At 55.6% G+C, this 12,967-nt stretch overlaps 2 protein-coding genes across 2 annotated transcripts; both read left to right on the top strand.

Annotated features, from left to right (window-relative positions):
- Positions 1–287: 287 nt before the first annotated feature.
- Positions 288–8,295, top strand: LOC134433556 (uncharacterized). Its single transcript, XM_063182377.1, has 4 exons — positions 288–665; positions 6,653–6,806; positions 8,085–8,168; positions 8,228–8,295. The coding sequence occupies exons 1-4, from the start codon at positions 612–614 to the stop codon at positions 8,293–8,295; spliced, it is 360 nt and encodes a 119-aa protein (XP_063038447.1). The 5' UTR covers positions 288–611.
- Positions 8,296–11,332: 3,037 nt separating this feature from the next.
- LOC134433554 (uncharacterized) lies at positions 11,333–12,467 on the top strand. The gene has a single exon (XM_063182375.1). The coding sequence runs from the start codon at positions 11,364–11,366 to the stop codon at positions 12,447–12,449; it is 1,086 nt and encodes a 361-aa protein (XP_063038445.1). The 5' UTR covers positions 11,333–11,363; the 3' UTR covers positions 12,450–12,467.
- The last annotated feature ends 500 nt before the right edge of the window (positions 12,468–12,967 follow it).

The following is a 12,967-nucleotide window of genomic DNA, read 5'->3' as shown; positions in this document are numbered from 1 at the left end:
CAAATTTGGGGAGACCCCAGCCCCAAACCAGCGCCCTCAGGAGCAGCAAAACCGGGGAAAATCCAACCAAAAAACCTCAAATTTGGGGTGGAAACCTCGGATTTGGGGTGGAAACCTCGGATTTGGGGTGGAAACCTCGGATTTGGGGTGGAAACTTCAGATTTGGGGTGAAAAACCTTGGATTTGGGGTGGAAACCTCGGATTTGGGGTGGAAACTTCAGATTTGGGGTGAAAAACCTTGGATTTGGGGTGGAAACCTCGGATTTGGGGTGAAAACCTCGGATTTGGGGTGAAAACCTCGGATTTGAGACCAAAGACCTCGGATTTGGGGTGAAAACCTCGGATTTGGAGTGGAAACCTCGAATTTGGGGTGAAAACTTCAGATTTGGGGTGAAAACCTCGGATTTGAGACCAAAGACCTCAGATTTGCGGTGCAAACCTCGGATTTGGGGTGAAAACGTCGGATTTGAGACCAAAGACATTGGATTTGCGGTGAAAACTTTGGATTTGGGGTGAAAACCTCGAATTTGAGGTGAAAATCTCGGATTTGGGGTGAAAACTTCAGATTTGGGGTGGAAACCTCGGATTTGGGGCCGGAGCTGCAGCAGGAGATGGAAACCGCCCAGGTTGGACCAAAAACCTCCAGATTTGAGCCCAAATCTCAGGTGAGGAGAACAAAAAATTTTCATTTTTGGGGGTTGGAAATGTGGGGCAGAAAATATTCGGTTTTAGGGTGAAAATTGCTGAGTTTTGTTCAAAAATCCCCAATTTCAGGCTGCAAATTCCCGGTTTTAGAATGAAAATTTTCAGCTTTACCTTGAAATCGCCAAATTTAGATTAAATCTCCCAGTTTTGGGTTAAAAGTTATAATTTTGGATGAGGATTGTGAATTTTGGGTTGAAATTTGTAATTTTGAGCTGAAACATCCAACTTTTGGGGTTGGCCATAGAAGTTTCAGGCTGAAAATTCCAATTTTGGGTTGAAAATTTCCAATTTTGGGGCAGGAAATGCCAAATTTGGGATAAAAAGCCTGACTTTGGTGCCAAAAATGAGAATTTTGGACCAAAAAAAACCCTCCGAGTTCTGTTATTAAGGTGAAAATTTTCATTTTGGCGTTTGAGAGCCCCAATCTGGGAGCGGATTTAACAATTTTAGATAAAATTTCCTCGTTTCAGGGTAAAACCACCCAGGTTTGGGACTCCGCTCCATTTCTCCTGAAATCCCCAATTTTGTGTCCTAAAAATGCAAAATTTGGGGCTGAAACTCCCGGAATTGTTACCAGAAAAATGAAATTAGGCCTGAAAATCCCCATTTTGATGCCAACACTGTGAATTCCAGGCTGAAAATCCCAAATTCAGCTGAAAATGCTGAATTTTACCCTGAAACCTCAAATTTTAGACTGGAAATCCTGAACTTTGCGCCAAAGATCTCAAATTTCAGGTTTAAAAACCTGAATTTTACCCTGAAATTCCAAATTTGTCTCTCCCAACTCCATTTTCCCCTCAATAATTCTCTTTTTTGGGTTTATTGAGGACTAAAAATGCCCAATTTGGGGCTCAAAATCCCCATTTTGCTGCTGAAAAAAGTGAATTTGAGGCCAAAAATCCCAAATTTTTACTTGACAGCCTCAAATTTCATGCTGCAAACCTCACTTTTGGCCCAAAACTGACAAATTTTAGGCTGAAAATCCTTTTTTTTTTTTTTTCTTTTTCCCTCGAAACCTCAAATTTTGGGGCTAAAAATGCCAAATTTTCAGTTCAAGCCCCCAGTTTCGGTGCTGGAAAAAAAAACTTTCAGACTGAAAATTGCAAATTTCGAGCAGAAAACTTCAAATTTGAGGCTGAGAGCCCCGAGGGTTGTGCTGAAATCCCTGAAATTTGGGGTGTCAGGCCCTGGTGTTGGGGTGAAAGCCCTGAAATTTGGGGTGCCAGTTCTGAATTTGGGGTGCCAGTGTGGGGTTGAAGGTGTCGCTGCCCAGTTTTGGGGTGCCATTCCCAGTTTTGGGGTGTCTGTCTCCATTTTGGGGTGTCCATGTGGAATTCTCCCCGTTTTTGGGGTGCCATTCCCTGTTTTGGGGTGCCACTCCCAGTTTTGGGGTGTCAGTGTGGGATTTGGGGTGCCATTCCCGCTTTTGGGCTGTCCCCTCGTTTTTGGGGTGTCTCTCCCCGTTTTTGGGGTGCCATTCCCCATTTTTGGGGTGCTGTTTTTGGGGTGCCATTGCTGTTTTTGGGGTGCCATTCCCCATTTTTGGGGTGCCATTCCCCATTTTTGGGGTGTCCCACCCTACACAGGCCCTGCCCCGGCTCTGGGGTGTCAGTGTGGAATTTGGGGGTGCCATTCCCCATTTTTGGGGTGTCTCTCCCCATTTTTGGGGTGCCATTCCCGGTTTTGGGGTGCTGGTTTTGGGGTGCTGTTTTTGGGGTTCCATTCCCCATTTCTGGGGTTCCATTCCCCATTTTTGGGGTGTCCCTCCCTGCTCAGGCCCTGCCCCCACTCTGGGGTGTCAGTGTGGAATTTGGGGTGCTGGTTTTGGGGTTCCATTCCCCATTTTTGGGGTGTCCCTCCCGCTCAGGCCCTGCCTCCGCCACTCCCCAATTTGGGGTGCTGGTTTTGGTCTGTCTGTCCGGTTTTGGGGTGCCGTTTTTGGGGTTCCATTCCCCGGTTTTGGGGTGCCGTTTTTGGGGTTCCGTTCCCCGTTTTTGGGGTGTCCCTCCCGCTCAGGCCCTGCCCCCGCTCTGGCCGGAGCTGATAAAGGGCCCCGGCCCCGCCCGGCCCCCCCCCAGCAACCGCCGCGGGCCCAGCATCTGATAAGGCCTTATCAGCCCCCGGCAGCCCCGGGGCCGTTACCGCCCCCCCCGGCTGCACCCCAAAACCCCAGAGCGCCCCGGAACCCCCAGAGCGCCCCAAAACCCCCACAGCCCTCGGGCCCCGCGGGTCCCGCGGCCCAGGTGAGCTCTGAGCCCCCAAACCCCCCGGGGCCCCCCCAGATTTTGGGGTGTCCGAGGAGGGGGAGGGGCGGGGTCCTGGAGCCCCTCCCACCCCCCCCACCCCCCCCCGTGTCCGTCTGTCTGTCCGGGACAGGGACAGCGGGACGGGGACGGACACGGCGGCGCCAGGTCAGGGACCCCCGGGTTTGGGGGTTCAGGGGGGTCCCGGGAGAGCTTGGGGGGCACTTGGGGGTTTGGGGGGTCCCAGTTCGGGGATTTTGGGGGGGTCTGGGGTGCCCAGTGTGGAGGTTTGGGGGTTTGGGGGGTCCCAGTTCGGGGATTTTGGGGTTTGGGGGTGCCCAGTATGGAGGTTTGGGGGTTTGGGGGTTCCCAGGGGTTTGGGGGTCCCAGTTCGGGGATTTTGGGGGTCCCAGGGGTTTGGGTGTCCCCAATTTGGCGACTTTGGGTTTGGGGATCCCCGGTTTGGGGATTTTGGGGTTTAGGGGGTCCCAGTTCGGGGATTTTGGGGTTTGGGGGTGCCCAGTATGGAGGTTTGGGGGTTCCCAGGGGTTTGGGGGGTCCCAGTTTGGGGATTTTGGGGCTTGGGGGTCCCAGGGGTTTGGGGGTCCCCGGTTTGGCGACTTTGGGGTTTGGGGATCCCTGGTTTGGGGATTTTGGGGTTTGGGGGTGCCCAGTATGGAGGTTTGGGGGTTTGGGGGTTCCCAGGGGTTTGGGGGTCCCAGTTTGGGGATTTTGGGGTTTGGGGGTGCCCAGTATGGAGGTTTGGAGGTTTGGGGGTTCACAGGGGTTTGGGGGGTCCCAGTTTGGGGATTTTGGGGTTTGGGAATTTGGGGTTTGGGGGTTCCCTGGTTTGGGAATTTGGGGTTTGGGGGTTCCCTGGTTTGAGGATTTTGGGGCTTGGGGGTCCCAGGGGTTTGGGGGTCCCCGGTTTGGCGACTTTGGGGTTTGGGGGTCCCTGGTTTGGGGATTTTGGGGTTTGGGGGTCCCTGGTTTTGGGGATTTTGGGGTTTGGGGGTCCCTGGTTTTGGGGATTTTGAGGTTTGAGGGTCCCCAGTTTGGGGTGGTCAGGGTTTGGGGGTGCCCACTTTGGGGGTTTCGGGGTTTAGGGGTCCCAGTTTAGGGATTTTGGGGTTTGGGGCTCCCAGTTTGGGGATTTTGGGGGTCCCAGGGGTTTGGGGGTCCCCAATTTGGCGACTTTGGGGTTTGGGGGTTCCCTGGTTTGAGGATTTTGGGGCTTGGGGGTCCCTGGTTTGGGGGTTTTGGGGTTTAGGGATCCCTTGTTTTGGGATTTTGGGGTTTGGGGTTCCCAGTTTGGGGATTTTGGGGTTTGGGGGTCCCGGGTTGGGGGGTTTCGGGGTTTGGGGTCCCAGTTTGGGGATTTTGGGGTTTGGGGTTCCCCAGTTTGGGGTGGTCAGCGTCTGGGGGTTCATAGGGGTTTTGGGACCCCCCAGTTTGGGGATTTTGGGGTTTGGGGTCCCCAGTTTGGGGTGGTCAGGGTCTGGGGGTTCCTAGGGGTTTTGGGAACCCCGATTTAGGGGATTTGGGGCTCCCAGTTTGGGGACTTTGGGATCCCCAGTTGGGATTTTGGGGTTCGGGGGCACCCGGGGGTTTGGGGGTTCACAGGGGTTTTGGGACCCCCCAGTTTGGGGATTTGGGGGTTTGGAGGCACCCGGGGGTTGGGGGGTCCGGGGGTTTGGGACCCCCCAGTTTGGGGATTTTGTTGTTTGGGGTTCCCGGGGGTTTGGGGGTTTGGGATTTTGGGGTTTGGGACCCCCCAGTTTGGGGATTTTGTTGTTTGGGGGGTTTTGGGGGTTCCCAGTTTCGGGGTTTTTGGGTTTGGGACCCCCAGTTTGGGGATTTGGGGATTTGCAGGTGCCAGGTTTGGGGATTTTGGGGTTTGGGGGCACCCGGGCATTTGGGGGTCCCCAGTCTGGGGGTTTTGGGGTTTGGGGGTCCCCAGTTTGGGGTGTTCAGGGTTTAGGGATTTCGGGGTCTGGGGGTTCCCAGGGGTTCAGAGCTCCCAATTTGGGGGTTTTGGGGTTTGTGGGTGCCCGGGGGTTTGGTACCCCCCAGTTTGGGATTTTGGGGTTTGGGGGTCCCAGCTTGGGGTTTAGGGGGTTCGCGGGTTTCCGGTTTGGGAATTTGGGGGTTCGGGGGTTCCCAGTTTGGGGATTTTGGGGTTGGGGGGCACCGGGGGTTTGGGGGTTCCCAGGAGTTTTGGGATCCCTGGGTTGAGGATTTTGGGTTTGGGACCCCCAGTTTGGGGATTTTGGGTTTGGGGGTCCCCAGTTTGGGGTGTTCAGGGTTTGGGGGTTCTTGGGGTCTGGGGATTCCCAGGGGCTCACGACCCCCCAAATTGGGGATTTTGGGGTTCGGGGGCACCCAGGGGTTCGGGGGTTCCCTGTTTGGGGATTTTGGGGTTCGGGACCCCCCCAGTTTGGGGGTTTTGGGGTTCGGGGCACCCAGGGGCTCTGGGGGAGACTTTGGGGTGCTGGCTGTGACCCGCAGGGGGTGGGGACCCCCAAATCCCCTCTTGGGCAACCTGAGAGTTTGGGGTGCTGGGGGTGCAGGGGTGATTTGGGGGGCACTCAGGGCTTTGGGGTTTTGGGGTCACTCGGGGTTTTGGGGTGCTGATGTGGTTGGCACTGAGGGGTTTGGGTTTTTGGGGTGCTGATTTGGGGTCCCACAGGATTTTGGGGTGCTGATGTGGGGGCTCTCTGCAGGTACCCCCCGTGCCAGTTTTGGGTCACTCAGGGGTTTTTGGGTGCCAATCTGGGGGTTTTGGGGTGCTGCTTGGGGATTTTGGGGTGCTGATCTGGGGTCCCTCAGGGGTTTTTGGGGTCCCTCAGGGGTTTTGGGGTGCTGATTTGGGGTCCCTCAGGGGTTTTTGGGGTGCTGATTTGGTGTCTCTCCACACGCACCCCCCGTGCCGGGTTTGGGGTCACTCGGGCTTTGGGTTTTTGGGGGCCTGTTTTGGGGTCTCTCTGCAGCCACCCCCCCAACCCGTGCTGATGTGCTGTTTGGGGGATTTGGGGATTTTTGGGGTGCTGATTTGGGGTTTTGGGGATTTTGGGGATTTTGGGTGCTGATTTGGGCTCTCTCCACAGCCACCCCCTCGTGCCGTTTTTGGGGTGCTGCTTTGGGGTTTTTGGGGGCTGATTTGGGGGTTTTGGGGTGCTAATTTGGGGTGCCTCAGGGGTTTTGGGGTGCCGTTTTTGGGGTGCTGTTTTGGGGATTTTTGGGGGCTGACCGGGCTCTCTCCGCAGCCGCCCCGGTACCGTTTTTGGGGTGCTGTTTTGGGGTTTTTGGGGTGCTGTTTTGGGGATTTTTGGGGTGCTGAGCGGGCTCTCTCCGCAGCCCGCCCCGGTGCCGTTTTCGGGGTGCTGATTTGGGGTTTTTGGGGTGCCGTTTTTGGGTGCCGTTTTTGGGGTGCCGTTTTTGGGGATTTTTGGGGTTTTTGGGGTGCTGACCGGGCTCTCTCCGCAGCCGCCCCCGTGCCGTTTTTGGGGTGCTGATTTCGGGTTTTTGGGGTGCTGATTTCGGGTTTTTGGGGTGCTGCTTTGGGGTTTTTGGGGTGCTGATTTGGGGTTTTTGGGGTTTTTGGGGCTCTCTCCGCAGCCGCCGCGGTGCCGTTTTTGGGGTGCTGTTTTGGGTTTTTGGGTGCTGATTTGGGGTTTTTGGGGTTTTTGGGGCTCTCTCCGCAGCCGCCCCGGTGCCGTTCTCGGGGTGCCCATGGAGTTTGTGACGCTGGGGGGGCCGGAGGGGCCCCCCCGTTCCCGGACGAGGCCGGAGCGTTCCTGGGGCTGCCCGAGGGGCTGGAGCCGGGGGGGCTGCTGGGACCCCTCCCCCCCGCGCCAGGTAACCCCCTGTCACACCTGGGTGTCACCTGTGTGTCACCTGTGTCACCTGGGTGTCACCTGTGTGTCACCTCTGTGTCACCCTGTGTCACCTGTGTCACCTGTGTCACCTGTGTCACCTGTGTGTCACCCGTGTGTCACCTGTGTGTCACCTTTGTCATCTGTGTGTCACCCGTGTGTCACCTCTGTGTCACCTGTGTGTCACCCCTCTGTCACCCGTGTGTCACCTGTGTCACCTGTGTGTGTCACCCGTGTGTCACCTGTGTGTGTCACCTGTGTCACCTGTGTGTGTCACCCGTGTGTCACCTGTGTGTCACCTGTGTGTGTCACCTGTGTCACCTGTGTGTGTCACCCGTGTGTCACCTGTGTTATCTGTGTCACCTGTGTGTCACCTGGGTCACCTGGAGCCGGGGGGGCTGCTGGGACCCCTCCCCCCCGCGCCAGGTAACCCCGTCACACCTGTGTCACACCTGTGTGTCACCCGTGTGTCACCTGTGTCACCTGGGTGTCACCTCTGTGTCCACCCCTGTGTCACCTGTGTGTCACCCCTGTGTCACCTGTGTGCCACCTGTGTCACCTGTGTCACCCTGTGTCACCTGGTGTCACCTGTGTGTCACTGTGTGTCACCTGTGTTATCTGGGTCACCTGTGTCACCTGTGTGTCACCTGTGTCACCTGTACCTCTGTCAGCCCCCCTGGGTCACCCCTGTGTCACCTGGTCTCCTCCTGTGTCACCCCTGGGTCACCCCCAATGTCACCTCTGTCACCCCCTGCTCCCTCTGTCACCCCTGTGTCACCTGTGTCCTCCCTGTCCCCTCTGTGCCCCCATCCCCCCTGTCCCCAATGTCCCCTCTGTCCCCGCTGTGTCCCCCAGTGTCCCCACACGTGTCCCTGTGCCCCATCCCCAATGTCCCCAGTGTCCCCCTGTGCCACCCCTCACCGCTGTCCCCAGGGATGTCCCCAATGTCCCCAGTGATGTCCCCCTGTGTCCCCAGGCTGCTGTCCCTGGTGCCCTGGGCTGAGGGGGCGTCTCTGGTGTCCCCGATGTCCCCAATGTCCCCCCTGTGTCCCCAGGCCGGCTGTCCCCTGTGTCCCCAATGTCCCCAGTGTGTCCCTGCTGTCCCCAATGTCCCCAATGTCCCAATGTCCCCAGTGTGTCCCCGCTGTCCCCAGGCGGCTGTCCCTGGTGCCCTGGGCTGAGGGGGGTCCCTGGTGTCCCCAATGTCCCCGATGTCCCCAATGTCCCCAGTGATGTCCCCACTGTCCCCTGCTGTCCCCAGGCCGGCTGTCCCTGGTGCCCTGGGCCGCTGACGGGGGCTCTCTGGGGGGGTCCCTGGGGGGGTCCCTGGGGGGCTCTCTGGGGGGTCCCTCGTGGCCCCCCGCCCCCCCCCCGGAGCCCCCCCGGTTCCTGGAGCTGCTGCAGGCCGCCCCGGAGCCCCCCCAGGCTGGGACCCCCCCCAGGGCCCCCCCGGCACCCCCAAACTGCGGTGAGAGCACGGGGGGATGGGATGGGGGGGAATGGGGGGGACTGGGAGGGACTGGGGTAAACTGGGATATACTGGGGTAAACTAGGATAAACTGGGAATGGGACTGGAGAGACTGGGATGGACTGGGAGGGACTGGGAGGGACTGGGATAAACTGGGATGGACTGGGAGGGACTGGGAGGGACTGGGGGTAAACTGGGATATACTGGGGTAAACTAGGATAAACTGGGAATGGGGTAAACTGGGAGAGACTGGGATAAACTGGGATGGACTGGGGGGGACTGGGAAGGACTGGGGTAAACTGGATATACTGGAACGGGACTGGGAGAGACTGGGATGGGACTGGGAGGGACTGGGAGGGACTGGGATAAACTGGGGTAAAACTGGGATATACTGGGGTAAACTGGGAATGGGACTGGGAGAGACTGGGATAAACTGGGATGGACTGGAGGGACTGGGAGGGACTGGGATAAACTGGGATAAACTGGGGTAAACTGGGGTAAACTGGGAATGGGGTAAACTGGGATATACTGGGAACGGGATGGGAGAGACTGGGATAAACTGGGATGGACTGGGAGGGACTGGGAGGGACTGGGGTAAGCTGGGTGGGACTGGGACTGGGGTAAACTGGGATATACTGGGATAAACTGGGTAAACTGGGATGGACTGAGGTAAACTGGGATAAACTGGGATGGACTGAGGTAAACTGGGACTGGGATAAACTGGGATGGACTGGGGTAAACTGGATGCACTGGGGAAACTGGGAATGGGGTAAATTGGGATAAACTGGGATATACTGGGATAAACTGGGGTAAACTGGGATGACTGGGGGGTAGATAACTGGACTGGGATAAACTGGGAGAGGCTGGGATAAACTGGGATGGACTGGGGTAAACTGGGTAAACTGGGATGGACTGGGGTAAACTGGGAATGGGGTAAACTGGGAATGGGGTAAACTGGGATAAACTGGGGTAAACTGGGATGGACTGGGATGGACTGGGAGAGACTGGGGGCGACTGGGATGGATTGGGATAAACTGGAAATGGGACTGGGAATGGCAATGGGAGAGACTGGGATAAACTGGGATATATGGGGAATGGGATAAACTGGGATATACTGGGATGGACTGGGATAAACTGGGACTGGGATAAACTGGGGCAAACTGGGATAAACTGGGATATACTGGGATAAACTGGAGAGACTGGGAGGGACTGGGAATGGATATATTGGGATGGATATACTGGGATATACTGGGAATGAGACTGGAATGGGGACTGGGACAGACTGGAATGGACTGGGATAAACTGGATAAACTGGGATATACTGGGATATACTGGGATAAACTGGGAATAGACTGGGTGAACTGGGATAAACTGGGATAAACTGGGAATGGGACTGGGATAACTGGGAATGGGACTGGGAATGGGGAGAACTGGGATAAACTGGGATAGACTGGGAGTGGGACTGGGGGGGAATGGGACATACTGGGATGAACTGGAATGGGACTGGATAAACTGGGATATACTGGGGTAAACTGGGAATGGGACTGGGATAGACTGGGATAAACTGGGAGGGACTGTGAGGGGGTTGGGAGGGACTGGTGGGGCTCACTGGGAGGCACTGGTTCATACTGGGATGGACTGGGAGGCACTGGTTCATACTGGGATGGACTGGGAGCTTCCTGGGGGTTGTACTGGTTTGTAGTGGAGCTGGTACTGGTCCGTACTGGGGCACAGATTGGTTTGTGTTGGCTTTACTGGTTTATACTGGTCTGTACTGGTTTATACTGGTGCAGGATATTCTATACTGGTCTGTACTGGTTTATACTGGTCTGTACTGGTTTATACTGGTGCAGGATATTCTATAGTGGTCTGTGCTGGTTTATACTGGTGCAGGATATCTTACAGTGGTCTGTGCTGGTTTATACTGGTCTGTACTGGTTTGTACTGGTGTAGGATATGCAGTAGTGGTCTGTACTGGTTATACTGGTGTAGGATATCTTACAGTGGTTTATACCGGTGTGGGATATTCTATACTGGTCTGTACTGGTTTGTACTGGAGTAGGATATGCAGTAGTGGTCTGTACTGGTTATACTGGTGTGGGATATTCTATACTGGTCTGTACTGTTTATACTGGTCTGTACTGGTTTATACTGGTGCAGAATATCCTATAGGGGTCTGTACTGGTTTATACTGGTGTTTGCTGTTCCGTAGTGGTCTGTACTGGTTTATACTGTCTGTACTGGTTATACTGGTGTAGGATATTTTATAGTGGTCTGTACTGGTTTATACTGGTGCAGGACATTCTATACTGGTCTGTACTGGTTTATACTGGAGCTTACTGTTCTGTACTGGTCCATACTGGTTTGTACTGGGCAGAGTGTGGGAACTGGGGTAGGTGCTGGGCTGTGTGCTCTGGTGGTCCATATTGGTCTGTACTGGTCCATGTTGGTCTGTACTGGTTCTTACTGGTTTGTACTGGTCCATATTGGTCCGTACTGGTCCATAATGGTCTGTACTGGTCATAATGGTCTGTACTGGTTCTTAGGTCTGTACTGGTCCATAATGGTCTGTACTGGTTCTTACTGGTTTGTACTGGTCCATATTGGTCTGTACTGGTCCAAAATGGTCTGTACTGGTTTTTACTGGTTTGTACTGGTCCATAATGGTCTGTACTGGTTCATAATGGTCTGTACTGGTTCTTACTGGTTTGTACTGGTCCACAATGGCCTGTCCTGGTCCTTTTGGGTCCATACTGACCCACACCAGTCCATACTGGTTCTTACTGGTCTGTACTTGTCTGTGTGGCTCTGTACTGGTCCTTACTGGTCTATACTGGTCCATACTGGTCCATACTGGTCTGTATGGGTCTGTACTGGTCTGTACTGGACCATACTGGTCTGTATGGGTCTGTACTGGTCCACACTGGCCCATACTGGTTCTCACTGGTCCGTACTGGTCCATACCGGTCCATACTGTCCCATACTGGTCCTTACTGGTCTATACTGGTCTGTACTGGTCCATACTGGTCTGTATGGGTCTGTACTGGTCTGTACTGGTCCATATTGGTCTGTATGGGTCTGTACTGGTCCATACTGGCCCATACTGGTCCTTACCGGTCCGTACTGGTCCTTACTGGTCTGTACTGGGCAGAGGCGCGCGAGTGCATGAACTGTGGGGCGACGGTGACGCCGCTGTGGCGCCAGGTCTGTACTGGTCCATACTGGTGTTCACTGGTCTGTACTGGCCCATACTGGTCCATACTGCTCCTTACCGGTCCATACTGGTTTATACTGGGCAGAAGCATGCGAGTGTGTGAACTGCGGGGTGACAGTGATGCCGCTGTGGCACCGGGTCCATGCTGGTCCATACTGGTCCATACTGGTCCTTACTGGTCTGTATGGCTCTGTACTGTCCCATACTGGTCCGTACTGGGCAGAGGCGCGCGAGTGCGTGAACTGCAGGGCGACGGCGCCACCGCTGTGGCGCTGGGTCTGTACTGGTCCATACTGGTCTGTACTGGTTCTCACTGGTCCGTGCTGTCCCATACTGGTTCTCACTGGTCCATACTGGTCTGTACTGGTCCATACTGGTCTGTACTGGTTCTCACTGGTCCGTGCTGTCCCATACTGGTTCTCACTGGTCCGTACTGGTTTATACTGGGCAGAGGCGCGCGAGTGCGTGAACTGCGGGGCCCACGGCGACGCCGCTGTGGCGCTGGGTCCATAATGGCCCATACTGGTCTGTACTGGTCTGTATGGTCCATATTGTCCCATACTGGTTCTCACTGGTCCATACTGGCCTGTACTGGTTCTCACTGGTCCATACTGGTCTGTACTGGTCTGTATGGGTCTGTACTGGTTCTCACTGGTCCGTACTGGCCCATACTGGTTCTCACTGGTCCATACTGGTCTGTACTGGTTCTCACTGGTCCATACTGGTCTGTACTGGTTCTCACTGGTCTGTACTGGTTCTCACTGGTCCGTACTGGCCCATACTGGTTCTCACTGGTCCGCACTGGTCTGTACTGGGCAGAGGCGCGCGAGTGCGTGAACTGCGGGGCGACGGCGACGCCGCTGTGGCGCCGGGACGGCACCGGGCACTACCTGTGCAACGCCTGCGGGCTGTACCACCGGCTCAACGGGCACAACCGCCCCTGATCCGCCCCAAGAAACGCCTGGTGAGACCCCGACCCCCAAAACACCCCGGGGGTGCAAATACACCCCCAAAAACACCCCAGAAACACCCCAGGGGTACAAATACACCCCAAAAACACCCCAGAAACACCCCAAAAACACCCAAACACACCCCAAAAACACCCCAGAAACACCCCAGAAACACCCCGGGGGTGCAAATACACCCCAAAAACACCCCAAAAACACCCAAATACACCCCAGAAACACCCCAAAAACACCCCAGGGGTACAAATACACCCCAAATATACCCCAAACACACCCCAAAAACACCCCAGGGTACAAATACACCCCAAACATACCCCAAAAACACACCGGGGTACAAATACACCCCAAATACACCCCAAACACACCCCAAAAACACCCGGGGGTACAAATACACCCCAAATATACCCCAAACACACCCCAAACACATCCCAGAAACACCCCAGGGGTACAAATACACCCCAAATATACCCCAAAAACACCCCAAAAACACCCCAGGG

Source organism: Melospiza melodia, unplaced genomic scaffold, assembly GCF_035770615.1.
Source record: "Melospiza melodia melodia isolate bMelMel2 unplaced genomic scaffold, bMelMel2.pri scaffold_202, whole genome shotgun sequence".
In the NCBI taxonomy this organism is placed as follows: Eukaryota; Metazoa; Chordata; class Aves; order Passeriformes; family Passerellidae; genus Melospiza; species Melospiza melodia.
This window is presented reverse-complemented; position numbering and strand designations above follow the sequence as displayed.

Excerpts from the sequence above, each read along its gene's own strand:
- LOC134433556 (XM_063182377.1), top strand. The coding sequence starts at position 612 with ATGGAAACCGCCCAGGTTGGACCAAAAACCTCCAGATTTGAGCCCAAA. Across the intron at positions 6,807-8,084 it reads ACCCCTCCCCCCCGCGCCAG|GCCGGCTGTCCCTGGTGCCC; the intron begins GTAACCCCCTGT and ends TGCTGTCCCCAG. Across the intron at positions 8,169-8,227 it reads CCTGGGGGGCTCTCTGGGGG|GCCGCCCCGGAGCCCCCCCA; the intron begins GTCCCTCGTGGC and ends GAGCTGCTGCAG.
- LOC134433554 (XM_063182375.1), top strand. The coding sequence starts at position 11,364 with ATGGGTCTGTACTGGTCCATACTGGCCCATACTGGTCCTTACCGGTCC.